General features: G+C 36.8%; 1 protein-coding gene across 1 annotated transcript in view; it reads left to right on the top strand.

Moving 5' to 3' along the window:
- Positions 1–26,029, top strand: part of FAM171B (family with sequence similarity 171 member B) — a 65,817-nt gene extending 39,788 nt beyond the window's left edge. The window contains exons 3-8 of the mRNA XM_060015618.1: positions 675–767; positions 3,734–3,892; positions 12,230–12,400; positions 15,566–15,682; positions 21,035–21,158; positions 21,402–26,029. Of these exons, the coding sequence (XP_059871601.1) occupies positions 675–767; positions 3,734–3,892; positions 12,230–12,400; positions 15,566–15,682; positions 21,035–21,158; positions 21,402–22,746 (2,009 nt within the window). The 3' untranslated portion in view covers positions 22,747–26,029. The remainder of the gene's footprint in view (positions 1–674; positions 768–3,733; positions 3,893–12,229; positions 12,401–15,565; positions 15,683–21,034; positions 21,159–21,401) is intronic.
- The last annotated feature ends 1,625 nt before the right edge of the window (positions 26,030–27,654 follow it).

Raw genomic sequence — 27,654 nt, 5'->3', positions numbered from 1 at the left:
CTTGTTCCTGATCTTGAAAGAATTTAGTTATCTTTCAGGGGATCTGCACTTACTCATCCCACCAGGCATTTCAGGTGCCTACTCTTGTAGGCGGGTCCAGCCCCATCCTCCCTACTACTAAAGGTTGCCTCTGGATCATTTTATGTGTTAAACTGTTTCTTCCTTTGGCAAAGCACAGTCTGTTTGGTGAACCACACTGTGAAGAAGAGCACTGCACCTTTGTATGGGGAGTTAAAAAAGAAGAGTGGATATACTCCCCATCTGAGAGAACCTTGAATCATGGGGCCAGGAAAAAACGGCTTAAAAATTATTCAGTATAAGAAGGAAATAAGTAACGATTATATAGAGAAAATAGCAGAGGGTTGTTTAAGCATTTAACTTGACCAAATATATCTGGGCTTAGTTAGAGAACATTATTAGTCACCTTGGTACAAACTACTTATAAAATTTTAAAAAATTAGTAAAATAGTAATGCCAAATCGTCTCACTTTATTATGTTCCTTTTTTTCCTCCATCATATTATACATGCATTCTTCCTTTGTTTTGAATTGCTTTTCCCATCACAGAACTTCTTTTTCCCCACAATTTTAGGACCTGCCAGAGCAGAACTATATTTGTCCCAGTTTTCCCCCCCCATGTCTAATAAAATATCCTAATTATGCTATATTTCACAGTATATTCATCAGTTACACTTTCACTGTTCCCGCAAAGCCAAGCAAATATATGGCTATTTGAAGACACTGTTTTAATTACTGGAAAATTAGCTGGTAAGTACACCACTTCTTACTTAGCTAGTAAGTAAAGAGACTATATTGTGATTATATTGTATAACTATACTTCTTCACCAGTGGATCAGTGTTGATTATAAGGTGGGAAAAATCTAAGTTGATCAGGGATGATTAGTACTGACTATAAGTTGATCTGAACTGATTCTTATTTCACTATCAAACTATAGCATTTGTGTGTGTGTGTGTGTGTGTGTGTAGTGGGAATCATTCTCTCTTTTACCATTTTAGCCACCCCCAGTAGAACATCTGACTTTCAGAAGTACTGGAAAGAGTCCCTGAACTGCTTTCCAAATCACATCTCTCACTGAGCTTTAGTGGTTGGTGAAATTGGGAAAAGGACTCAGATCTCTGGGGCTTTCTAGTTTGCAGGTCACTTTCATTCCTGCCTCTGACATTAATCTTGCTGCCTGTGTGGGAAGGGTCTGAGGCTGGGGAGTTAAGTATCTGCTTGGCAGACATGATTTGCCCCACTCACATATCCCAAGGGCAGGAATACAGGAAGCGTGATTTGGGGTCTGATTCAAGCTGTGTCCTCCAGCTCTGCTTTACCAACCACGAAGATGACAGTTTTATCCTTACCTCACCTCCTTACCCCCTTAACTAGTCCCAGCATTTTGTGACTCTTAACTGCATATTATGTAAAACCCCTATAAATGACAATAATTGGCTTTTGTTTCTTTTGGGAAATTAATGTTGAGAACTAAAGCATAATAAGAATGACTGGTAAAGGCAGAAAACCTCAAAGTCCAATACAAGAGTCATGGTAAAAAGAACTGTTTTTGAAGTTCTCTTCATCTTCAGAAGCTTATCTTATTTAGTCCTAATGTATTAAAAAAGAAAGCCTAACACTATCATTTGGAAAAAATTAACTAGGGCTTGATTAATCTTAGAGTAATTTACTGAGCAAGGCAGTAGAATCTCTTACTCTTGCACTGAGTTTGCCGGTGCATGGCAGAATGGGTGGATGTAGCGTTGAGTATGAAAGGTGGAAAGTAAATAGGAAGTACATGTTTGCAGAGAGAGGCCACATTGTACACTGCTGGGACCTTAGTGAAATCAGGTTCTCCACAGTCCTGCTTCATTTGTTTGTTTTGGTTTTATCTTGACACATCCTACTCCTTCCTGGATTCTTCAAACCCCATCACAAATTGTAATTTCTGCTGGGTTATATGAAAAGGGTCAGCGTGAGCATGTTCATGTACCACTCCTTTGCCACTGTACGAAGCTGTGGTGTGCTCTCGTCTGTCTGGGTGGCACTGCACATGCCATGTGCCCATCTCTGTGAGAACACTGTGAGCCCTCTGGAATTCCTTTTACTGCCTCATTTCCCTAAGAGTTGACCTATTGGTGAGGCCAACTAAGAAGGGATGGATGTTTCTGATGATGTTAAATCTTTCCTTAGGAAAGTACACATCCTCACTTCTTAACTTCCAGAAAACGTTAATATTTTTCCTTCTAAGATTTTATCAGGAAGTTGTTCATTTTGTGTAGTGAAAAGTATGTTAGGCCTGTGTGTAAATATATTTGTAGTAAAAGGAGCAGCAAAAATTGGGAACTTCAGGAATGTGTAAAACCTTAGAGAAGTTCAGTTAGACATTTCCTTTAGTGTACATGTTTTCAGTTGTAAAGAAGTTTGGATTTTCATCATAATTAAGCCACACATTTTAAAAAAGTAAGTTGTAGATAGTACCTGTAAGGGATCAAAAGGTATTACATTGTTCCCTCAAAGCAATTTAACAAGGATAATATAGATGTGTTGTTTTTTTCTTTATATCCCTTAACTGTTTATTTTCCAGGTACCATTTTTCTAGCTTCATACATAAATGATAAATAAAACAATGTAAGATAATTCTCAGTCAGTGTATAGTTTATTTTTTATTGTCATGTAACTCTTTAAAAATGGATACTTTTTTCATCCTAAGAACTTAACTGATTGTTTCTGATAATTTTTAGTTTTAATGATATGAGTTGACCCTTGAATTGTTAAAGATCTGCTGAATACAGAAAAAAATCAATATTGTCCCTGGGTTCTCGATAAATTAGAGGATAGTCAATTCAAAGTTATTTACATGAGATAATATTTATAAATTGAATGCCTGGCATTTGAAAAACTTTTAATGCATGTTTAATTGCCTGATGCAGAAACCTACCCACTTAAGTATATGGCTTATCATCAAAGATACTTTCTGTTGCAAGTTGCTGAAAACCCAACCCGCAACTAGTTTAAGCCCAAAGGAAGCACTTATTTATTGCTCAAATGATTGATAAGTGTAGGAATGGGACCACCTTTAGACATGGCTTGATCAGGGCTTCAGCTGAAATAATTGAGAACTAGTTTTACTCTTTCTGTTTCTCAACTCTCCGGTCCTTAAATATTGTCTCATTTTCAAAGGAGCTCTCATTTTTGGTCACAAGATGGCTTTTGCAACTCCCAGACATATATCTGCTCACATAAAATCTAGTGGGGAATAGAAGGTCTTTTCCCCTAGAAGTCCAAGCAAAACTCACATTTTATCTCATTAACTGTGGTTGTCACAAGTCCCATAGTTCAACAAATCACTGTGACCAACAGGATAATGAGATGCTTTTGACTGGTTTCAGCCCATTCTGGCATGCACCATTACCTCTACTCTTGTTACAGAAATGAAACCCCAAGTGAACCACATGGGTCAATGTGTGGTTCCCTAGAAGTGAAACTCAAAGGGTGAAGAAATTCTGGGCAAGTGAATCAAGCACTCTCTAGGCTAAAGGTGCCTTGTATGATCTAAAGAAAGGGGCATTTCTTATTTATTCAGATCTGAATATAAAATAATAATTATAATTAGGAGATGTCAGTAATGTTTTAGAAATAACTGGTTCACTTAGGGTAAAATGTCCTGACCAATAGTGCTGTGCTTAATATGCATTTGTTTTGTCTATTTGCTAATGAGGTTTCCTTTTTCCAGATGCCAAATCTCAACCAAGTGTTCAGTTTTCAAAAGCCTTAATTAGACTACCCAACAGCCATCACATTAGCAACGTTACAGGCTACCTTACAGTCCTACAACAGTTTTTGAAAGTGGATAATTTTCTGTATACGACTGGAATTACTCTCAATAAGTCAGGTATTTTCTAATTTTTTATAATCTAATCTATTTATAAAAACAGCACATAAATCTCTCATCAAGTACTATTTATTTAGATGTCTGAAATTCATTTAAGCTTTGGAGGAGACATGTCACTTTTGAAACATAAATATAGTTATTAAAGTGTTTATAGGCAGTCCCTTTGATCCAATGAAAGATTATACCAGTCTTCTGCATACATTATTTCAAATTAATAGAGAGTTTAATTTACAGGATATTTTTATCCAAAGGAGGTAATCAAGGTATAGAAAATAGTAATGATTATTGTATAATTTTGCAAATTAAAAAATATTGAAAGTAGAAATTTGATTAAGAAGTTTACATATATATTATAATTTGACCTATTCATTCTTATCAAATTGATCAGCAGTGTCAATAATCATTAGATATAAAAAAGTTTATAGATTAGAGTAAGCAACTGGAAATTTTTCTTTTCAAATATATTTGATATACTTTGAGTAAAACGGTAATATTGAAAAGTACTTTTTACATTCAGCAGCACTAGTACACTTACATAAGGCTGTCATGACCTACATTACGAAGATGATGGAATCTTACACTTTATTTAACAATTAACTTATGAATGACACCTGTAAAAACTGTATCTTCCCTCTGTACATCCACACTTGTTCTACCATTTCTACCAGTTGTTGCAATTAACAAACTCCACTGTTTTTATTTTTTTTATTATTATTTTTTCACTTTGAGTTACCGTGTATTTTGCTAAAACTTTAAAAACTTCACAAGGTTATTTTTTTAACATCTTTATTGGAGTATAATTGCTTCACAATGGTTTGCTAGTTTCTGCTGCACAACAAAGTGAATCAGCTATACATATACATATATCCCCATATCCCCTCCCTCTTGCTTCTCCCTCCCACCCTCCCTATCCCACCCCTCTAAGTGGACACAAAGCACTGAGCTGATCTCCCTGTGCTATGCGGCTGCTTCCCACTAGCTATCTCTTTTACCTTTGGTAGTGTATATATGTCCATGCCACTCTCTCACTTGGCCCTTCCCCCTCCCCATGTCCTCAGTCCATTCTCTACGTCTGTGTCTTTATTCCTGTCCTGCCCCTAAGTTCTTCAGAACCTTTTTTTTTTTTTTAAATTCCATATATATGTGTTAGCATACAATATTTGTTTTACTCTTTCTGACTTACTTCACTCTGTATGACAGTCTCTAGGTCCATCCACCTCACTACAAATAACTCAATTTCATTTCTTTCTATGGCTGAGTAATATTCCATTGTATATATGCACCACATCTTCTTTATCCATTCATCTGTCAATGAACACTTAGGTTGCTTCCATGTCCTGGCTATTGTAAATAGTGCTGCAGTGAACATTGTGCTACATGACTCTTTTTGAATTATGGTTTTCTCAGGGTATATGCCCAGTAGTGGGATTGCTGGGTCGTATGGTAGTTCTATTTTTAGTTTTTTAAGGAACCTCCATACTGTTCTCCACAGTGGCTGTATCAATTTACATTCCCACCAACAGTGCAAGAGGGTTACTTTTTCTCCACACCCTCTCCAGCATATATCATTTGTAGATTTTTTGATGATGGGCATTCTGGCCGGTGTGAGCTGAAACTTCATTGTAGTTTTGATTTGCATTTCTCTCATGATTAGTGATGTTGAGCATCCTTTCATGTGTTTGTTGGCAGTCTGTATATCTTCTTTGGAGAAATGTCTATTTAGGTCTTCGGCCCATTTTTGGATTGGGTTGTTTGTTTTTTTGTTATTGAGCTGCATGAGCTGCTTGTAAATTTTGGGGAATAATCCTTTGTCAGTTACTTCATTTGCAAATATTTTCTCCCATTCTGAGGGTTGTCTTTTGGTCTTATTTATGCTTTCCTTTGCTGTGAAAAAGCTTTTAAGTTTCATTAGGTCCCATTTATTTTTGTTTTTATTTCCATTTCTCTAGGAGGTGGGTCAAAAAGGACCTTGCTGTGATTTATGTCATGGAGTGTTCTGCCTATGTTTTCCTCTTAAGAGTTTGATAGTGTCTGGCCTTACATTTAGGTCTTTAATCCATTTTGAGTTTATTTTTGTGTATGGTGTTAGGGAGTGTTCTAATTTCATTCTTTTACATGTAGCTGTCCAGTTTTCCCAGCACCACTTATTGAAGAGGTTGTCTATCTCCATTGTATATTCTTGCCTCCTTTATCAGAGATAAGGTGACCATATGTGCGTGGCTTTATCTCTGGGCTTTCTATCCTGTTCCATTGATCTATCTTTCTGTTTCTGTGCCAGTACCATACTATCCTGATTACTGTAGCTTTGTAGTATAGTCTGAAGTCAGGGAGCCTGAATCCTCCAGCTCTGATACTCTTTCTCAAGATTGCTTTGGCTATTGGGGGTCTTTTGTGTTTCCATACAAATTGTGAAATTTTTTGTTCTAGTTCTGTGAAAAATGCCATTGATAGTTTGATAGGGATTGCATTGAATCTGTAGATTGCTTTGGGTAGTAGAGTCATTTTCACAATGTTGACTCTTCCAATCCAAAAACATGGTATATCTCTCCATTTGTTGGTATCATCTTTAATTTCTTTCATCAGTGTCTTATAGTTTTCTGCATACAGGTCTTTTGTTTACTTAGGTAGGCTTATTCCTAGGTATTTTGTTGCAGTGGTAAATGGGAGTGTTTCCTTAATTTCTCTTTCAGATTTTTCATCATTAGTGTATAGGAATGCAGGAGATTTCTGTGCATTAATTTTGTATCCTGCTACTTTACCAAATTCATTGATTAGCTCTAGTAGTTTTCTGGTAGCATCTTTGGGATTCTCTATGTATAGTATCATGTCATCTGCAAACAGTGACAGTTTTACTTCCTCCTTTCCGATTTGTATTCCTTTCATTTCTTTTTCTTCTCTGGTTGCTGTGGCTTGAACTTCCAAAACTATGTTGAATAATAGTAGTGAGAGTGGGCAACCTTGTCGTGTTCCTGATCTTAGTGGAAATGCTTTCAGTTTTTCACCATTGAGAACGATGTTGGCTGTGGGTTTGTCATATATGGCCTTTATTATGTTGAGGTAAGTTCCCTCTATGCCTACTTTCTGGAGGGTTTTTATCATAAATCGGTGTGGAATTTTGTTGAAAGCTTTCTCTGCATCTACTGAGATGATCATATGGTTTTTCTCCTTCAGTTTGTTAATATGGTTTATCACATTGATTGATTTGCATATATTGAAGAATCCTTGCATTCCTGGGATAAACCCCACTTGATCATGGTGTATTATCCTTTTAATGTGCTGTTGGACTCTGTTTGCTAGTATTTTGTTGAGGATTTTTGCATCTATGTTTATCAGTGATATTGGCCTGTAGTTTTCTTTCTTTGTGACATCCTTGTCTGGTTTTGGTATCAGGGTGATGGTGGCCTCGCAGAATGAGTTTGGGAGTGTTCCTCCCTCTGCTATATTTTGGAAGAGTTTGAGAAGAACAGGTGTTAACTCTTCTATGATGTTTGATAGAATTCCCCTGTGAAGCCATCTGGTCCTGGGCTTTTGTTTGTTGGAAGATTTTTAATCAGAGTCTCAATTTCAGTGCTTGTGATTGGTCTGTTTATATTTTCTATTTCTTCCTGATTCAGTCTCAGAAGGTTGTGCTTTTCTAAGAATTTGTCCATTTCTTCCAGGTTGTCCATTTTATTGGCATATAATTAGTTGCGTGCATTAATCTCTCATGATCCTTTGTATTTCTGCAGTGTCAGTTGTTACTTCTCCTTTTCATTTCTAATTCTGTTGATTTGAGTCTTCTCCCTTTTTTCCTTGATGAGTCTGGCTAATGGTTTATCAATTTTGTTTATCTTCTTAAAGAACCAGCTTTTAGTTTTATTGATCTTTGCTATCGTTTCCTTCATTTCTTTTTCATTTATTTATGATATGATCTTTATGATTTCTTTCCTTCTGTTAACTTTGGGTTTTTTTGTTCTTTCTGTACTTGATTTAGGTGTAAGGTTAGGTTGTTTATTTGAGATTTTTCTTGTTTCTTGAGGTAGGATTGTATTGCTATAAACTTCTCTCTTAGACCTGCTTTTGCTCCATCCCATAGGTTTTCGGTCATCATGTTTTTATTGTCATTTGTTTCTAGGTATGTTTTGATTTCCTCTTTGATTTCTTCCGTGATCTCTTGGTTATTTAATAATGTATTGTTTAGCCTCCATGTGTTTATATTTTTTACAGATTTTTTCCTGTAATTGATATCTAGTCTCATAGCATTGTGGTCAGAAAAGATACTTGATACAATTTCAATTTTCTTAAATTTACCAGGGCTTGATTTGTGACCCAAGATATGATCTATCCTGGAGAATGTCCCATGAGCACTTGAGAAGAAAGTGTATTCTGTTGTTTTTGGATAGAATGTCCTATAAATATCAATAATTCCATCTTGTTTAATATATCATTTAAAGCTTGTGTTTCCTTATTTATTTTCATTTTGGATGATCTATCCATTAGTGAAAGTGGGGTGTTAAAGTCCCCTACTATGATCGTGTTACTGTCAATTTCCCCTTTTATAGCTGTTAGTATTTGCCTTATATATTGAGGTGCTCCTATGTTGGGTGCATAAATATTTACAATTGTTATATCTTCTTCCTGGATTGATCCCTTGATCATTATGCAGTGTCCTTCTTTGTCTCTGGTAATAGTCTTTGTTTTAAAGTCTATTTTGTCTGATATGAGAATTATGACTCCAGCTTTCTTTAGATTTCCATTTGCATGGAATATCTTTTTCCATCCCCTCACTTTCAGTCTGTATGTGTCCCTAGGTCTGAAATGGGTCTCTTCTAGACAGCATACATATGGGTCTTGTTTTTGTATCCATTCAGCCAGTCTGTGTCATTTGGTTGGAGCATTTAATCCATTTACATTTAAGGTAATTATTGATGTGTATGTTCCTATTACCATATTAATTGTTTTAGGTTTGTTATTGTAGGTCTTTTCCTCTCTTGTGTTTCCTGCCTAGAGAAGTTCCTTTAGCATTTGTTGTAAAGTTGGTTTGTTGGTGGTGAATTCTCTTAGGTTTTAATTTCTCTGTCGCATCTGAATGAGATCCTTGCTGGGTAGAGTAATCTTGGTTGTAGGTGTTTCCCTTTCATCACTTTAAATACTTCCTGCCACTCCCTTCTGCCTTGCAGAGTTTCTGCTGAAAGCTCAGCTGTTAACCTTATGGGGATTCCCTTGTATGTTATTTGTTGTTTTTCCCTTGCTGCATTTAATATTTTTTCTGTGTATTAATTTTTTGATAGTTTGATTAATATGTCTCTTGGCGCATTTCTCCTTGGATTTATCCTGTATGGGACTCTCTGTGCTTCCTGGACTTGATTGACTATTTTCTTTCCTATATTAGGGAAGTTTTCAACCATAATCTCTTCAAATATTTTCTCAGTCCCTTTCTTTTTCTCTCCTTCTGGGACCCCTGTAATTCGAATGTTGGTGCATTTATTGTTGTCCCAGAGGTCTCTGAGACTGTCCTCAATTCTTTTTTCTTTATTCTTCTCTGTGGTAGTTATTTCCACTATTTTATGTTCCAAGTCACTTATCCATTCTTCTGCCTCAGTTATTCTGCTATTGATTCCTTCTAGAGAATTTTTAATTTCATTTATATTGTGTTGTTCATCACTGTTTGTTTGCTCTTTAGTTCTTCTAGGTCCTTGTTAAACGTTTCTTGTATTTTCTCCATTCTACTTCCAAGATTTTGAATCATCTTTACTGTCATTACTCTGTATTCTTTTTCAGGTAGACTGCCTATTTCATCTTCATTTGTTTGGTCTGGTGGGTTTTAACCTTGCTCCTTCATCTGCTGTGTATTTCTCTGTCTTTTCCTTTTGCTTATCTTACTGTGTTTGGGGTCTCCTTTTCACAGGCTGCAGGTTTGTAGTTCCCATTGTTTTTGGTGTTTTCCCCCCGTGGGTAAGGTTGGTTCAGTGGGTTGTGTAGGCTTCCTGGTGGAGGGGACTGGTGCCTGTGTTCTGGTGGATGAGGCTGGATCTTGTCTTTCTGGTGGGCAAGACTGCGTCCGGTGGTGTGTTATGGGGTGTCTGTGAACTTATTATGATTTTAGGCAGCATCTCTGCTAATGGGTGTGGTTGTGTTTCTGTCTGGCTAGTTGTTTGGCATGGGGAGTTCAGCACTGGAGCTTGCTGGTCATTGAGTGGAGCTGGGTCTTAGCGTTAAGATGGAGATCTCTGGGAGAGCGCTTGCTGATTGATATTACATGAGGCTGGGCCAGGAGGTCTCTGGTGGACCAATGTCCTGAGCTTGGCTCTCCCACCTCAGAGGCTCAGGCCTGACACCCGGACAGATCACCAAGACCCTGTTAGCTACACAGCCAGGTACGTGGGCAGTTTCTTGCCTTTTGGGAAGTCTGAGGTCTTCTGCCAGCATTCAGTAGGTGTTCTGTACGAGTTGTTACATACATGTAGATGTATTTTTGATGTATTTGTGGGGAGGAAGGTGATCTCCACATCTTACTTAACTCCTCTGCCATCTTGAACGTCCCCTGGCAATTATTTTTTTTTAACTTCTATTTATTCCACTCTTTTTAAAATCACCTCAGACAATATGTAATTTTTATGGTTTCCCTTGAGTCAAATTTTTGGTCCATATCGTTTGGGGAGTAGTCAGAAATTAGAGTAATAAGCATATAGATGTTATGGTTAGATAGGCTTTTTTTTTCTTTTTTTTCCTAACTTGCTGTAGCTGATGCTGTTGATACCCCAGCCAGATGACCCTGTCTTCTGTTACAAGCCTATGTTTCCTACTGCGACTCTGCCTAAGGGCATTCCCTGGTCCAGGATGCAGACTTGGCCCTCACAAGGGGCAAGCTCTCAACCAATGACAGATAAGGAACACATAACGCATACACACCTGTTCATTAACACATCCTGTGTTGGCTTCCTTCTTCTGTGTTACTCCTCCATTCCCTCAGTGGTGGGTGCTTCCTCCATATTGTTATTTCAGGGTTTGCTTCTTGAGGAAGCCAATCTAAGATACCTGCCAAAGTTTTCCAGTTGTAAGTTACAGGATGCTTTCAAAATAAAAACATCACAAGAATGGTACCAATATATACACTATTGCAAATGAAGCTCATGGTGCATTGGAGGGTTTTTATGAACAACACTCATTAGATTCAGTGGGAAGGAGTCATAATGTGCTGTGCCCTTCAGCGTTCCTCTACCCCCTGCTTTTGAGATTATTCATTAAACATTTCAATTGTCCTGAGAATGCTGCTAACATTTTTAAAGTTCTAGAGCTGTGCTGACAAATGGGAATGTTCTGCTCTGCCCCGTCTGGTAGCTGCTGAGCCACATGTGGCTGTTGAGCTCTTGACACATAACCAGTGCACTGAGAAACTGTATTGCTCATTTCATTTAAATTTAAATTGCTGCATGCGCTTCTGGCTACTCTACTGGATTGTACAGTTCTAGAGCTCTACGAGTATGAAAATTCTTTGTGAAAGTTTCCTCCTCATTGTTTTTCAGACTCTTTTTTCTTTCTTCTTTGAGTTGGCCTTATCCCAAATGGTGGGATGCTGATTTCATCAGTTTCAGCTGCATTCACGATGTGAAGCCACCGACTGTATAGAACTGAGGGGTGGAGTTAAGAAAGCCAGCTGGCTTTATAAATAGTTTGATAGAAGAGATTATAATTACTTACAGATTACATAGTACTTTTTACAGTGCATTACTGACCAGTGCAACTAGTCTACAGAATATGTATGGCATTATTTTGCTTACCTTATGGTTAGAGTTTCAGGACGTTTGCAAAGGTTAATGGTGGCAGCGATAATAAGGATTCCTTTCGATGGCCTCCAAGGCGCTATGCTATTTCCATCTCTCTCTGACCTCCAGGCTTCTTTCTTTCTTACACATGCCAAGATCACTTCCGATTTGGGAGCTTTATGCTGGTTTCTTCTGCCTGGAAGGCTCTTCTCTGAGGTCTCTGCATGGATGGCACCTTCTCATTTGGCCACTGCTCAAATGTCTCCCCCTCAAAGAGGCAGCCTTCCTGTTGGTTTTGTAGGTTTTTAAAAACATTGAATTAGATTCCAGTGACCTTAAATCAGAGGACTCAGAATTTGATCTTTAGGCTCATACTGATTTATCAATGTTACATAAGCATAGCATTTATTTATGATATATTATATACTTTAAAAATCCTTAAGTAGAATCCAGTATCTATTTGATATTAAAATGGATAACCCTGGGTGAAATAGAGGAACTAGATATTTTAGGCCCATATTAGTCTGTTGTTAATACACAACTACAGTTTGTGTTTTACATATGATTTTAATGAACTGTCTTCTGTTTTTAGGTTTTGAAGGCAATGAACTGACTCCTCTTGCAGCAATATGTGTGAAAATATATTCTGGAGGAAAAGAATTAAAGGTGGATGGCTCTATTCAAATTTCTCTCCCACTTCTACGTACAAATGGTATAAGTGCAGGGGATCACATACCTGCCTGGACATTTGATATGAACACAGGTATGTGAGCTAGGTGAAAAGGTTCTGAATATTTTAGAAATATGTTTCTATATTTTTATTTAAAATTTTCATCTTTATTAAGGTATAATTGACAAACTTTCTGTATTTTATACACAATATTAAATTTTAATATGCATTATTTAAAACATTAAAATATTTATATTTGAATGTTTTATCTTTAGTAGAGTACTAAATCAGTAATATAATTTTAAGCACTTTGTTAATGACGAAAAGTGACCCTACTTTGATTAATATAATACAATTGTGGGGAAAAGGATATCACTATTACATTTTAAGATAGCATTATTTACTCACATTCCCATGTTTTTATATTTTGAGCATAAATAAAATTTTTAAAATTATTTCTGCTCTTATGAGTTTATTTTTGTTTTGATAGGAAATATGAAGTTATATATAAAAGCTTGGCTAAAACAATTGATAAATATATGCTAATTTCATGAAAATAACACTGTTTTTTATATGTATGTGTGTGTATATATTGTGTATTATATTTATAGAGAGAGAGAGAGAGGGAGAGAGGGAGAGAGTAGAGAGATTATTTTCCAAAAAAAAATCTTTCGTACCAATTTTGTTCCCTGAGTTTAGCCTCCTAAATAGCAGCTGGATGCACTTTTTTCCCTTCTGCTTCTCTTGGTTTTCTTGTGTTTCCATGTAAATAAGGTGGGAATCTTTACCAAAAAACAAAAACAAGAAAAGATGATCAGTCCAAAACTGGGTCCAGGGGTAGAACTGTCTTGGGTTAAGTCATGTTACACAACCTAGACAGTTTTGCAGGACTTGATTTCTTTCTCATCTGTTTCCTGTGTTAATACCTTTCTGGAATAGGATTTCCCTTCTGAGTATCAAGAAGGCTGTAGGTGCTCTCACTTTATACTACCCAGGTTAAAGTCCAACGGAAAGAGAAGTTCTTTTCCTAGTAGCTATTACCTAAGCCCTTGGATTCACTGCATTTGTAGAATGGGGTTTGCATGCCCATCTTGGAACCAATCTTTGTGGTCTGCAAATAGATTGCACAAATTTACTTAGGCTTAAGTCATGTGTTGGAACTGGGATGGGAGCCCTAAGCTAGTCATGTGGACTGAGAATAGGGAGCAGTAGATCCTCAAAGGAGATTTGGAATGAGGTTTCACTATAACTGGAAGGGTAGGTAGTGAGGCACAAACACACACATGTTCACTATAGAAGATAAAAACATGGATATATTATTGTTTAAGAAAGACTGGAAACTATATAAGTAACAATGGTAGTTGTAAGGGACAAACTCTTCTTCTCTCAACTCTATTCTACACTCAAAACTTCACTTCTGGTCACCAAATGTGAGGGTGTTTTTTCTGTACCAAGCAGGACTCTTAACACGAGCTAATAAGTGTCCTAAAATTTCATTCAATTTAGACACTCTCTACCTGGAGTTAGTGTCAGATCCTACAGGTTAAGGACTCGGTCCTGCAGCCCCCAACTCAAGAGGCCAGTTGCAAGTCCAGCTTGTCACCCATGCTTCTGCCCAGCTGGCTATAAATTGGAGGTTCCCATGACCCTCTCCTCGAGTTTGATAACTTGCTAGAACAGCTCACAGGAAGACAGTTTACCAACTAAATTATCAGTTTGTTATAGAAGGGTACGACTTGGTAATAGCCAGATGGAGGAGATGCACAGGGCAAGGTATGGGAGAAAGGGCCTGGAGCTTCAGTGCTCTCTCCTCTGGGTGCTCCACCCTCCCAGCACCTCCACGTGTTCACCAACTCTGCTCTCTAAACCCTGGAGTTCAGGGATTTTTATGGAGGCCTTATTATGTAGGCATGCTTGATTAAATCGTTGAACACTGGTGATTGAGTTCAAGCTCCAGCCCCTCTTCCTCCTCTACAGGGGTGCATAGGGGTGGGGCTGAAAGGTCCAACTCTCTGATCACGTGGTTGGCTCCTCCGGCAACCAGCCTCCTAGCCACAGGGACTTTCCAACATTCATCTCATTAACATAAACTCAGGTGTCATTGAAAGCAGCTTGTTATGAACAACAAAAGACACTCTCCACCTTTTTGGACCTTATCACATAGGAAATTCCGAGGTTTTAGGAGCTCTGTGCCAGGACTGGGGATTAAAACCACATATATATTTCTTATTATAAATCACAATGTCACAGTGGTATACTACTGTTAAACATTGGATTAAGAGCTCTAAGACCTGGATTCTGGTCCATTTACCAGCAGTGTGATTTTGAACAAATCACTTAATTTACTCCGGCCTCAATTTCCTAATTTGTTGGATGAGAGAATTGTTTTAAGACACTTTAAAGAAGAATATCTGCTTTGAGTTCTGCTTTCTGATTGTTTCTCCTGAAAAAGGCTTTTGTCTCTAATGTACCTTCCAGTGGCAAAATTTTTGAATTAATTTGTCACATATGTAATGCTTAGTTTTAATGTGACTATTTAAAAAGCAGTAGGTTGACTTATTCTGATAATTCCAAGTTTGTCTACCTTATTAAAAACACTGTTTTACATGTTATAGATATACATCATTACAAGGAATCAATAAACCAAATACAACTATACACCAAACTTATAAATAGCTTTGTTATGCTGGACTTCATAAAAGATACTGGCTTTACTGAATGCTTTTTTCTGTGGATAACATTTAATTGAATCCAAATAGCATTTTTTAAAGTTTTAAAAAATTGAGCTCTAAAAGAGCTAAGCCAGCAGTACTAGAACAAAACAGTATTTAATAAATAATAAGGCCATAAAACATAGACTATAAGTGTTTAATCAGAATCCCAGAATAGGTAACAACCACCTGTTGATAAATGTGGATTTAATTACTCACATTCTTATTAAGACATATCTCAATATGCACAATGTAGACATTATTTGGAGTCATGATTTCCCTAAATAGATCTATATCCTTAGTTTATTAGTATTGATTTTATTTCCTTTAGTCTTAACAAATCAAATTATTCTATTTAATATATTATAATATGTACTGTATTATGATGTAATATATATATTATCCCATGATAATATATTGCCACAGTTTTCATAATCTTTGAAAAAGTCTTGCAAAGTATTCTATACATGACTATCAGCAAACTCCTGTCAGCATTAAAGATATATAAACTAATTGATTAGTATTTTTTACTTGCCTTCCTTTGTAGGTGCTTGGGTAAATCATGGCCGGGGAATGGTCAAGGAATATAACAATCATTTAATTTGGACATACGAGGCACCTCATTTGGGCTACTGGATAGCAGCTCCACTTCCAGGAACTAGAGGTATGGTAAAAATGAAACAAAGAGTAAATTTTAAAAAGTCCAAATAGTCATGCTGAAATTGATATTAGGAGATTCCTATTTTATTCTGAGCATTGCTACTTACTGTATGACACTGGAAAAAGCTTTTAGTCTCTTGATCTCAGCTTTATTTTATTTTTTCCATGTGTATCAGGAAAGATTAAATTCCGTGAACTCGAAGGTCCTTTATAGCTGTAATATCTGATGAATCTGAAGTATGAAGTGTATTCAAATCAAGAATTTCCTTAGTTTACTTTTTATGAATAAATTCTACCCAGATCAGTTAGAGTTTTTGGTTGCAAAAAACAGGAATAGATTTTAGATAATTAAAAAAATGTGTTAGGATATAGGGAGTTTGCAGGATCCTAGGGAAAGCTGAAGAAGCAGATTATAAAAGGCAGGAATCCTAGAGGGCCCAGTTAGCAGACCTACTTGACTGTCTTTGGAAGACTGCTGCTTCATAACAGCTGATACTAACCCTTTGCAGTCCTTTCCTCATACTGGTCCTGATCTTTCTAGAGATGTGGAATTTAGATGGGCCCAGACTTAGGTCGTGAGCATTCTCCTTGGTGGGGCTGTGGTGGGGAGGAGGAGGGGCTGTTGAATAATAGTGTCCCCAGACTGTTTCCGAGATAAGACAAGTGATAGCTCAAATGGAGAGTGGCCTGACATATGCACAGAAGGTGGACAAAAACCAAGAGCTATCTGCTAGGAATGGCCTATTCATATTCTAGGAGAAATAAGTATTTCATTTTTCCTAGATTTAACATGGTATCAAATTATCTATTTACTTTGTGCTTAAACACAACTCAAGACGTAGGATTTCTATCTCAAAATACTCAAACATTGCATGTTTCATCCATTAATTCATCTTAAAAAAAGAAATACTCTAACCTACTGTAGTGTAGACTGGTTGCATCATGGACCTGCTACCACTTTCTAGGGCATCTGGGTGTTCACTGGTATAAATTCTTGGCTTTCCCTGCTGCCAGCTCTGCTAAGTCAACTTTCCAGCAGTCAGCATCTTGTTGCTCTTGTCTCTTATCTCAGTCTGCCTTAACCTATGGGTTTTTGTCTATTTATAAAAACAAAACATCATCAAAAAGTCTACAAACAATAAATGCTGGAGAGGGTGTGGAGAAAAGGGAACCCTCTTGCACTGTTGGTGGGAATGTAAATTGATACAGCCACTATGGAGAACAGTATGGAGGTTCCTTAAAAAGCTAAAAATAGAACTACCATACGACCCAGCAATACCACTACTGGGCATATACCCTGAGAAAACCATAATTCAAAGAGTCATGTACCACAATGTTCATTGCAGCACTATTTACAATAGCCAGGACATGGAAGCAACCTCAGTGTCCATCAACAGATGAATGGATAAAGAAGATGTGGCACATATATACAATGGAATATTACTCAGCCATAAAAAGAAATGAAATTGAGTTATTTGTAGCAAGGCAGATGGACCTAGAGACTGTCATACAGAGTGAAGTCAGTCAGAAAGAGAAAAACAAATACTGTATGCTAACACACATATATGGAATCTAAAAAAAAAAAAAAAAACGTTCTGAAGAACCTAGGGGCAGGACAGGAATAAAGATGCAGACGTTCTACGTTCTTGAGGACACAGGGAGGGGGAAGGGTAAGCTGTGACAAAGCGAGAGAGAGGCATGGACATATATACACTACCAAACATAAGGTAGATAGCTAGTGGGAAGCAGCTGCATAGCACAGGGAGATCAGCTCGGTGCTTTGTGACCACCTAGAGGGGTGGGATAGGGAGGGTGGGAGGGAGATGCAAGAGGGAGGGGATATGGGGATATATGGATACATATAGCTGATTCACTTTGTTATACAGCAGAAACTAACACAGCATTGTAAAGCAAGTGTACTCCAAGATGAAAAAAATAAAATAATATAAAAAAAAACAAAACAAAGCTTTCAGTGTCATTTTAGTAAAGTTTAGGGAAAGTGTGAAAGCCGTATGCATATGTCATTCCTTCATCTTTAATCATGTGTCAGAGAAAATTCTTTTGGTTTATCTAGTGTCTCGGTTCCCAGCTGAAAGGCAGCTGCAACCTGGCTATTTCATGCTGTTCAGGAATAGTCCCAGTGCACACCCTGATCCAGGATGTGGATATTTTACATACATTTCTCTGTAGCAGTTTATCTGCTAACTTTGTTAGCAATTTATCTGCTAACTTTGTTAGGCTTTGCTTTTTTTCTGCAATTTAAAAAATAGTTTGATATTTTCATTTTACATTTGACAACCTTTGAATTTTAAACCATGCAAGGTAACAAGACTTTTTTTCATTGAAGCTAAAATTTAGTATTTCAATAGAAGAAATATGAGCTATTAATATTAACCATTATGATCAAGAGGATGTTCTGTTTTTGTTTGAACTTAGTGCTTATAAGATTTATTCAGAAACCAGAGGGTGATTACTTTTGTTTTTCATGGTGCAAAGTATCATGCAGTCTTGCCAGCTATCTGACCATATCCCATTCTAGATTTGCCACTATAAAATGATGAAAAGATGAAAAAGAACAATATTTAATACTTCAGCTAAATCCAAGTTCTTTCATTTCTAATAAAAATGACCTAAGGGGCACTTGAGTTTTATAGAGAAGTGTGCTTTCCACTGAAAATATACCTGAAGCAACCAATCTATACAAGATGACTATGAATTCTAAAAGCTGAAATAATTTTCTAAAATAGGTGGAAGTTTTGTTTTAGCTTGTATGTCAGGAACGATTTTGTGTGAATCAGAGTACTAACACAGAAGTGTGGGATTCCCGTTCAGTTTGAATTAGATACCTTCTAGTGATGGTTTTGAAAAATCCATACGAGAAATATGGATAACTTGATAACTTGACTGTAGTTCTGACTTTGACAGTAATTAACAGGGTAAGCTTGAAATAGGTACTTACCCATCTGAGTATTCGTTTTCTCTTTTCTAAATTGCGGGAGTTGGATATGAGGATCACTAATGTCCCTAAACATTTTAGGATGCGAGTGCTACAGTAAACTCAAAATTGGTCCTATGATGGGCCAGTTAGTGTCTGGTGTGCTAGAGCTACTTTAGTTATAATTTGGTTAATAATATACTAAATCTGTTTTTAAAGTAAATCTTAATATTTTTTCAAGGAATTCTAGAAATCTGTTTAAGTGCAAGAAATTAAAATCAATTGGTTTTTCACAGATTGCTACAGGTAAGTAGGTGGCTGAGTATAGAATTTATTAAACAAGTACACAAGTACCATTACTTTTTTTAAATATGCATTTTCAGGTATATTTGAATGAAAATATATTGTAATTTTCTACCTTTCTAACCCCTTTTGGGCATGCGCATATACACCCAGTGCGCCCACACACACATGCAGATGTATGCTTTTTTGCTATTGTCATACATATAAGATTTGGGACAAATGCAACAATGTCAGCCTCTTAATTCCAAAAGTGAGTTCTGTTGGAATTCTGTGGAGTGAAAATTGTTAGCATTACTCTATTGTGGAAATATATATTCAATATTCTTTTGGAGAAGAAGTTGAATTTCACCCAGTGAATAGCCGAACTTTACTCTGTTGCAGCTCTGGATCCTGAATAAGAATCTGTAGGTAGAATTGTTACCCTTATCTCTTTTTTGTTTGAAGAAATTTCATATTGTGCGATGCTGTGCTTGGTTGCCTATTCAATATGATAAACATTTTATTATCAGTTACCATATAGGAAAGCATGGTCAATACTGAAGTGCCTGTTCTTCTATAACCTTGATGTTTCATTTAACAACAGTGGTATAATACAGCTAACACTTACTGAGTGCTTATCATGTGCTAAGCACTGTCGTAAATATTTATACGTATTGACCCATTTAATCTTCGTAACAACCCACATGGGTGAGGTATGACAGTTATGGACTGAGACACAAGTAAATGAAGCCTGCCCAGTACCTCACAGGAAGAAAGGGTGAGGCCAGGATTCCAGTTCAGGCATTCTGGCTCTAAAGTCTGAATGCATAACCACAACACTGCTTCTCCAAATCCTTTAATATTACTATTACTTTAATCAACTTAGATGATGCAAAAGTTAAAGGATCTAAAGGCCTCATGATCCTTAGTCTTTCCAGTGTCCTTGGTGAAGCTGAAAGCTTCACGCTGGACATCTTCTCATGGTCAAGATGACCAGAAAATCGGGTGTCTCATCACCTTGAATACATATTAAAATCCAGTTGATACTGATCTGTGGAGTTGTTGTTATATACATTTTTGAGCAAAATTAGGTCTTAGTGACGTTGAAACATTACCTCAAGATAAGTTGCATTTATTTTCGTGCAGAATATTCATAGCCTGCACTGATCATCTCAGTGCTTAGTCTGCTTTTACTGCAGTTAAGCTAATTACAACAGCACTGTATATGTGTGCTCATTGTATATATGTGCTCATGAAGAAGAATAATGGCTCACCTGTGCCGCTGCTGGGCTTAGCTTGCTGGGATCATAGCGTCATCTTGTTCTGGAGTCCAGCCTGCAATTAAAAGTTGCAACTTTTAATTCCTCAGGTCCCCCAGTTTTTGCATTCTCTTTGGTCCTTTTCATCCCTGCTTACTTTGGCAAATTCTTTTTGGATTTATCTTTAAAATTTCTTTTTTAATCAAATGCAGCTAATCATAGTCAACGCTCACTCCATTCTATCTCAAAACCTCTTTGCACAAAGCTCTCGTTAGAAATATTTTCTCCCAGTTTATTCCAGCAAATATTTTGCTACCACATGGCTTGGGCCACCATTTGTATTGCCTCCTGCAACAGTTTCCTCACTGCCTGGCTTGGAAGCCAGTGTCACACATTTTAGGTTTTGTCATAGCAGCACTTCAGCATCTCGCTGCCACTGTCTGCAATACTCAGCCATAAGTAACAAATAAACCTGTTATCTCAGCAGCTAACGATAGCAAACACTTGTTTGTTGCTTTCACTTCATGACTGTTGGGCTTGGCTTGGTTCAGCTCAACATTTTTTCTCGTTCCAGGACCTAGGTTGAAGGAATAGCAAAACTTTGGGATATACTATTCACATAATAGAGGGCCTTAGCAAGAGGACAGGCCATTCAGGCGGCCTCATTTAAGATGCTCACATTTCACTGAGAGCAAGTCAATTGATTAAGCCCAAAGAGGGTAGGGAAAGTAATCTCCACCCACAAAGAAGCCTGCCATGGGAGGGGAGCAAATAAATACAACTGTGTATACACGTATTTAGTCTGCCTTGCCCAAGATAGGACATTGAAAATTTGACCTAAAATAATGTATTTTCTCTTTGTTTATTTTGAACCATTTAGGGTCAGGTATAAATGGAGATTCAAAGGACATAACTGCCTACCACACAGTGTTTCTTTCAGCCATATTAGGAGGAACAATAGTTATTGTCATTGGATTTTTTGCTGTACTTCTTTGTTATTGCAGGTAAGAACAGTATTAATGTGTATGAACACAGAAACTATCAGACTATAGTATCATGTCAGTTCTGTGTATTACAATATTAGTAGAAATCAATGGTTTGATCTTTAAAATATGTAGATTAAAATAAAAATGATATATTCTTAGAGTAGCATTGCATATATTAATAAACATATTATGAGACGATTTTTTTAAATGAAACCTTCTAGATAAGTTTTAAACATTTTTTTGCCTTCTCTTCTACTCTAGGGATAAGTGTGGTACTCCACAGAAAAGAGAAAGAAATATCACTAAACTTGAGGTCCTCAAGAGAGACCAGACAACTTCAACAACTCACATAAATCACATCAGTTCAGTCAAAGTTGCATTAAAAACCGAGGACAAGTCACAGTTATTCAGTGCCAAAAGCTCCTCGTACAACCCTCAGAAAAAGGAACCATCAAAGGTAGAAGCAGAAGAAAGAGTTTCCATGGTAAAAACTCGGGACAGTTTAAAAATCTACAATGAAGATGTTTCATTTCTGTCAGTCAATCAAAATAATTACTCAAGAAACCCAGCTCAGTCTTTGGAGCCCAATGTAGGATCCAAACAACCTAAACATATTAACAACAATATATCTTCATCTCTAGGTGATGCTCAAGAGGAAAAGAGGTATCTCACAGGTAGTGAAGATGTGTATGGGCATTCTCACATTCCAGAACAGCTTATGCATATCTACAGCCAGCCCATTGCCATCCTTCAGACATCTGACCTCTTCTCCACTCCAGAGCAGTTACATACTGCTAAGTCAGCTACTTTGCCAAGAAAGGGACAGTTAGTCTATGGCCAATTGATGGAACCAGTAAATAGAGAGAACTTTACGCAGACATTGCCCAAAATGCCAATGCATTCTCATGTACAGCCACCAGATGCCAGGGAAGAGAATATCCCACTCGAAGGTCAACAGAGCTTGCCATCCCAAACTGCAGATTGGAGCCGGTACTCAAACAGCCTACTAGAATCTGTTTCTGTTCCTGGAACACTAAATGAAGCTGTTGTAATGACTCCCTTTTCATCAGAGCTTCAAGGAATTTCAGAACAGACCCTCCTAGAACTGTCCAAAGGAAAGCCCTCCCCCCATCCCAGAGCCTGGTTTGTGTCTCTTGATGGAAAGCCAGTCGCACAAGTGAGGCATTCCTTCATAGACCTGAAAAAGGGCAAGAGAGCCCAGAGCAACGACACGAGTCTGGACTCTGGGGTAGACATGAATGAGCACCACTCAAGTAGAAAACTGGAGAGGGAAAAAACGTTCATCAAAAGTATGCATCAGCCTAAGATCCTTTACTTAGAAGATTTAGACCTGAGCAGTAGTGAGAGTGGAACCACTGTCTGCTCCCCCGAGGACCCAGCTTTAAGGCACTTCCTAGATGGAGGGAGTGGAGCTATCATGGAGCACCCTGGGGAAGAGTCCCCAGGAAGAAAAAGCACCGTTGAAGATTTTGAAGCCAATATATCCCCCACTAAAAAAAGGGGAAGACCACCACTAGTCAAAAAAGATAGCAAGACTAATATCTGGAAGAAGCGAGAGGAACGCCCACTGATTCCCATCAATTAACAGCAAGAGTGGTTGTGTCTCTGCTGTCTCGTGCTGTTTATTCTTGCTTGTTGTTGTAAACTGCCGTATGAACTTCTGCAGAAGTTGAGACTGAGCAATCTCATGGTCCCTGGACATGTCTCAAGCAGAGTAAATAGTAAAATGGTAATTCAGTAGTGAGAGAAAGATACCAAGGAATGCTTTTTCTGGCCTATTCTTTTCATTTATTTTTGGGTGATGAATTTGAAGTATCCAAGAGTTCAAAATGTGAAATAGCTTCAAGATGTTAGTTATCCAAAAATGTTGCTCAGTCAGCAAGTTGAGTCCTGACTCTGAAGAATAACAGTGAAAATTGTACTCCTAAAGTTGCTTCCAAAAATGTTGCTTCTGCTTTGATGACTACCCCTGTGAAATGTTTAGAAATGAAACTGTATTCTTCAGGCATCATATTCTTGTGAAATGTTACTATTATGTTCTCCATTGCCTATACTTGAAAATAACTTGATAAATATTCTGGATTGATGTTATTCTAGAGTTCAAAGGCCAAACCTCATTTTCTTTCTTTTTTTAAACAGCATGTGTATTGTTATCAACCCAAAAGTAAATTCCATACTCACATAAGATGGGCAAGAAGCTACTTGGTTGTTAGAGAGGGAAATGCCAGCTCTTTGGTTGTTTTTGGATACAACGTCACAGAATAAAAAGGTTAGTTTATTTAGAAATCTGAGAAATGAATGCCCTGATACTGAATTTTTATTTAAAAATTTCTTACCCCCTTCCCCATCACCAAAAGTGAAGTGAGCTTAGCTGTCAAGGAAAACTTTTTACCAATCTAAAAAAAAAAAAAAAACCCAAACATTCCTCCCCCTCCCCAATTTTTAGTTTAAGACTCACTGATACATGTAGGCTAAAATCAGTTTTAAGGTATTTCTTCTATTTAAAAAAATTTAGTCACTTAAACACTATTAAACTTGATTTAAAAAATCAATGAATTGAAAGTTTCTTATGAACACTCAAAATTAAAATATATGGAGCTAAAGGAAGTAAATATTTCAATATTTTCTGAAATGTCAAGCAGAAAAAAAAATGCCATTTCCCTGAGAGAGACTCAAAAATACCTTCATGATACTAGGTGTATATCCAGCTCTTTTTTTTCAGTTGACATTCATAAAAAATGTTTGGGAAAAACAGTTTCAATTTCATGGGAAAAGTAAAAGATTTTTCTTAAATCACTTAAATGCTTTAAGTTATATAACATTTTTTCCAAGTTTGGAAGTCATATATTCATATTCTTTTCATCATAGCAAAGAATTCAGTGTGAACACATTCAACAGCTCTTTTTAATTATGTGTTTTCAACTCCAAATTATCATTCCTATGTCCTAAAAATGAAGCTCTTTGTTAATTAAAATCAGCTCATCCCATTTTTCTTAATTTCCATAAAGACAGATGTCTGAAGCAGCTTCCCCTTTCCCCTGGGGAAAAAATGAAACTAAACTGCTTTATTTCTCATGCCCTACTAATTAACTTGGAAGCAACATAGAGACCCAAGGCACATAAACAAGTTGAAAGAACTAAAATTAGCCACATTAGCTTCAGTCAAATTATATAGATATACAACAAAAGGCAACAGCTTTTTCCCCAAGACAGTAGACTTCAGCCAGTTTTTTCCTGCAACCATTTCTGAAGCATCTAACATGTCAGATATAACACTCCTACCTTTCTGTATTAACCCGAAGAATTTAAGACCTAGGCAGAAGTTTGCTATATTCTACCCCAATCCATGAAACAGATAAATGTTTTGGATAATACCTAGATTTACTTTTTTTGGGGGGGGGGAGTGATAAGGTCCAAAATTAGAAGCGGCTTCTTATTGGTTTACACAGAAAGATGTAGTAAAAGCGGCATAAATGAAAATGATTTGGAAAAGGTTAAGGAGTTAGTGCTCTGCTGAAGTGCCTTTGATATAGACTTGCTTTATTAGAAGGATATGATAACATCTTTCTTAAATGTGCATTTCCTTTCTGTTAGCCAAATTAAACAGATGTGCCGTTTTTATTAATTAAAAATATAGACCTCGTGTTTCACGTTGGAACAATGAATTTTGCATGCCAGTGACATCTCTTTGTGTGTTTAATTATTTTTTGAATCCAGTTTATATTGATACATTGTTATGTTGGAATGAAGTTAGAAACTATATAGTAATATATTGCACTTCAATATTTTAAGTGTATATTTTCCCCACCCTTAAAAATGTTTAATCTCTTATCTTGGTAATGGAATACACACATTGATATAAGGGTATACCATTCAGGTATGCCACTTACTCATTCTTGTGTAAAGGAAATGAGAAGATGTATCCCCAAGGGCTTTTCTAGAAATACTGTTTTTGGTTTCAGAATAAAGTCTTATTTTTTTATACACTGCACATTCTGTTCTCAATTGGGAAGTATAGGCAATTTATCTTTTCTAATGATCCAAACAAAATGTGAGTAGTTCACAGATTTCCTGTTAAAAAGCTGAAGCCATCTACTTTTTCTTAACCCAAGTGATAATAAACCTGCAATATTCACAACTTTCTTAAAATTTTTAAATTGAAAACCAACAGTTTTTTGCAAATGAAAACCTTGAGAATTTTGGTCACAAATGTTAACATCTGTGGATCCTTTATATATACTTTGGATATATCTTAAAGGCAAAATTATCCCTTAATTAACTGATGGGTTCATTTACTAAAGCACAGCTATATGTATTTTTGAATACATATTATGATCTTGAATTTATAAAATCCATTTTTATGACATTTATGCAGTTGTATAGGGATTACGCCCTTTTATAATACACAGTATAGCACGAAGGTCACCAGTATTGAGGAATAAAAGCACTTCTTTGCTTTGGCAGTCATTTTCAGATCACTTTCTATGTGTTTGAATCCTCTGGTATCAATACATAGTATAGAGTTTTAGGGGTCTGTGGGTCAAATTGTGTCCCTCAAAACTTCCCAGGAAGGTGAAGCTCAAAGTTAACGTATTCATTTATAGGGAATGAAGTACTCATTTCTCCATGTACTAGAGTTGTAAAGAATTTGACTATGTTAATTTCCATCTCAGACCTAGAGTTGACATTTTGCTCTCTTGTTTCCAAGTGTTTCTATCTTTTGTATTTTTTCATCAGAGGAATCTCACATTTCAGTGTACTTAGTGCCATTACTAGGATATTTACTGCTGAAAACTGTTAACAATCTGAAGATTTGAAAAATGTTAAACATAGTTCAGTAAAGATAATAAAATAAATCTAAAAATGTACTTGATGCATTGTTTTATTTTGGGTAAACTATGAAACATTCCTTCCCAAACTGTTGTTTAATATAGCGGATATTCAATTATTTTTTCTTTATTACACTCCCTATAGTAAAATAAACATATTTGAATACCCTTTGTTTATATAATGAACTTGATTTCTCTTTGTATTTCACGTTCTCCAAGGTTCACATTTTTACTACTAAAGCTGAGTATAGACATTATTTTTCCATTCAATGAGAATACTTTTCAAGATAATCTGATAGATATTTAGGTAGTTGCAGTTTTATATTCTAAAGGAGAAATGATACAATACACCCTCCCACAGCCCCTGCAAAAAAATTTCTTTTGACTTTAAACCAAAGACTAAATGATGACACAAAGGCTGTTTACACTTAGAGAGTTAGATCTCCTTCAAGACGCTTTCTGCTCAGTTAATTGAACAATGCCCAAGTTCATGCAGTCTGTATTTTGCGGCTTTAGATCTTTTAGAATGATTATCCTGACTTCATGTTTTTAGACATTTTGTACAACTTAAATAAATATGGTACTAGAAATACCTGTGGTCAGTTCTAATGGGAATTGGGCTCTGAATCTACTCACAAACACAGTGGAGATTATGACCCTCAACACTGGTGTTGAAATAGACACTTCCGCTTGGATCCCCAAGTGCAAGCCAGGCTATGGCCACCTTTTTCAGGGCCTGGTCTCCATCTAGGAGAGTGTGGAGTTTTAATAGAAATGATGTAGCCCCTGGAAGAATCATGCAGGACCCAACCTCACATGGAATTGGTTGTAACAGAAAAGAGATTTCATAAATCACAATCAGAAATTTAGCTTCCAAACAGACTGAAGTTCATCACATTCTCAAGGGAAATTAATATGGGAAGACGGATATGTAGGAACTACAGGAAAAAAAGTGAATGGAGTTAGTAGGTATTTTTAAAAGTTTATCAAAAGTCTTCACTCATCAGTTCTTGATAATTGTGACAGCTAATCAGGGACCCTTCCTTTGAACTACATGCTGGAAAAATGTTAAACTATATGGTAGTGTTGCTTTATCTAGACTTCATAAAATCATCTTTTGGCCTTTTTATAGGTGGATTTCTTTATCATAAGCTACAGTGAGATAGCTTGATTCCAACAGTAAGCTCTCTCTAAATAAATTGAGTTAATTTCTTTTGCAAAATCAGCCCTATTGTCTTAGATTTGGATATGTTTTCTCCATCAAAATAAATACTTTTTGGGCTTCCCTGGTGGCGCAGTGGTTAAGAATCCGCCTGCCAATGCAGGGGACACAGGTTCGAGCCCTGATCCAGGAAGATCCCACATGCCGCGGAGCAACTAAGCCCATGAGCCACAACTACTGAGCCTGCACTCTAGAGCCCGCGAGCCACAACTACTGAAGCCCATGTGCCTAGAGCCCGTGCTCCACTACGAAGAGTAGCCCCCGCTCGCCGCAACTAGAGAAAGCCCACATGCAGCAATGAAGATCCAACGCAGCCAAAAATAAATAAAATAAATTTATATAAATAAATAAATATTTTTCCTTTGACTTGTTTTCTTATCTTTTTCCTTTATTTTGGGCCTCTAATTTGGGACTGTGCACTTCTCACCATTGACTTAGTATT

This window comes from Delphinus delphis, chromosome 7 (assembly GCF_949987515.2).
Source record: "Delphinus delphis chromosome 7, mDelDel1.2, whole genome shotgun sequence".
Taxonomy (NCBI): domain Eukaryota; kingdom Metazoa; phylum Chordata; class Mammalia; order Artiodactyla; family Delphinidae; genus Delphinus; species Delphinus delphis.
This window is presented reverse-complemented; position numbering and strand designations above follow the sequence as displayed.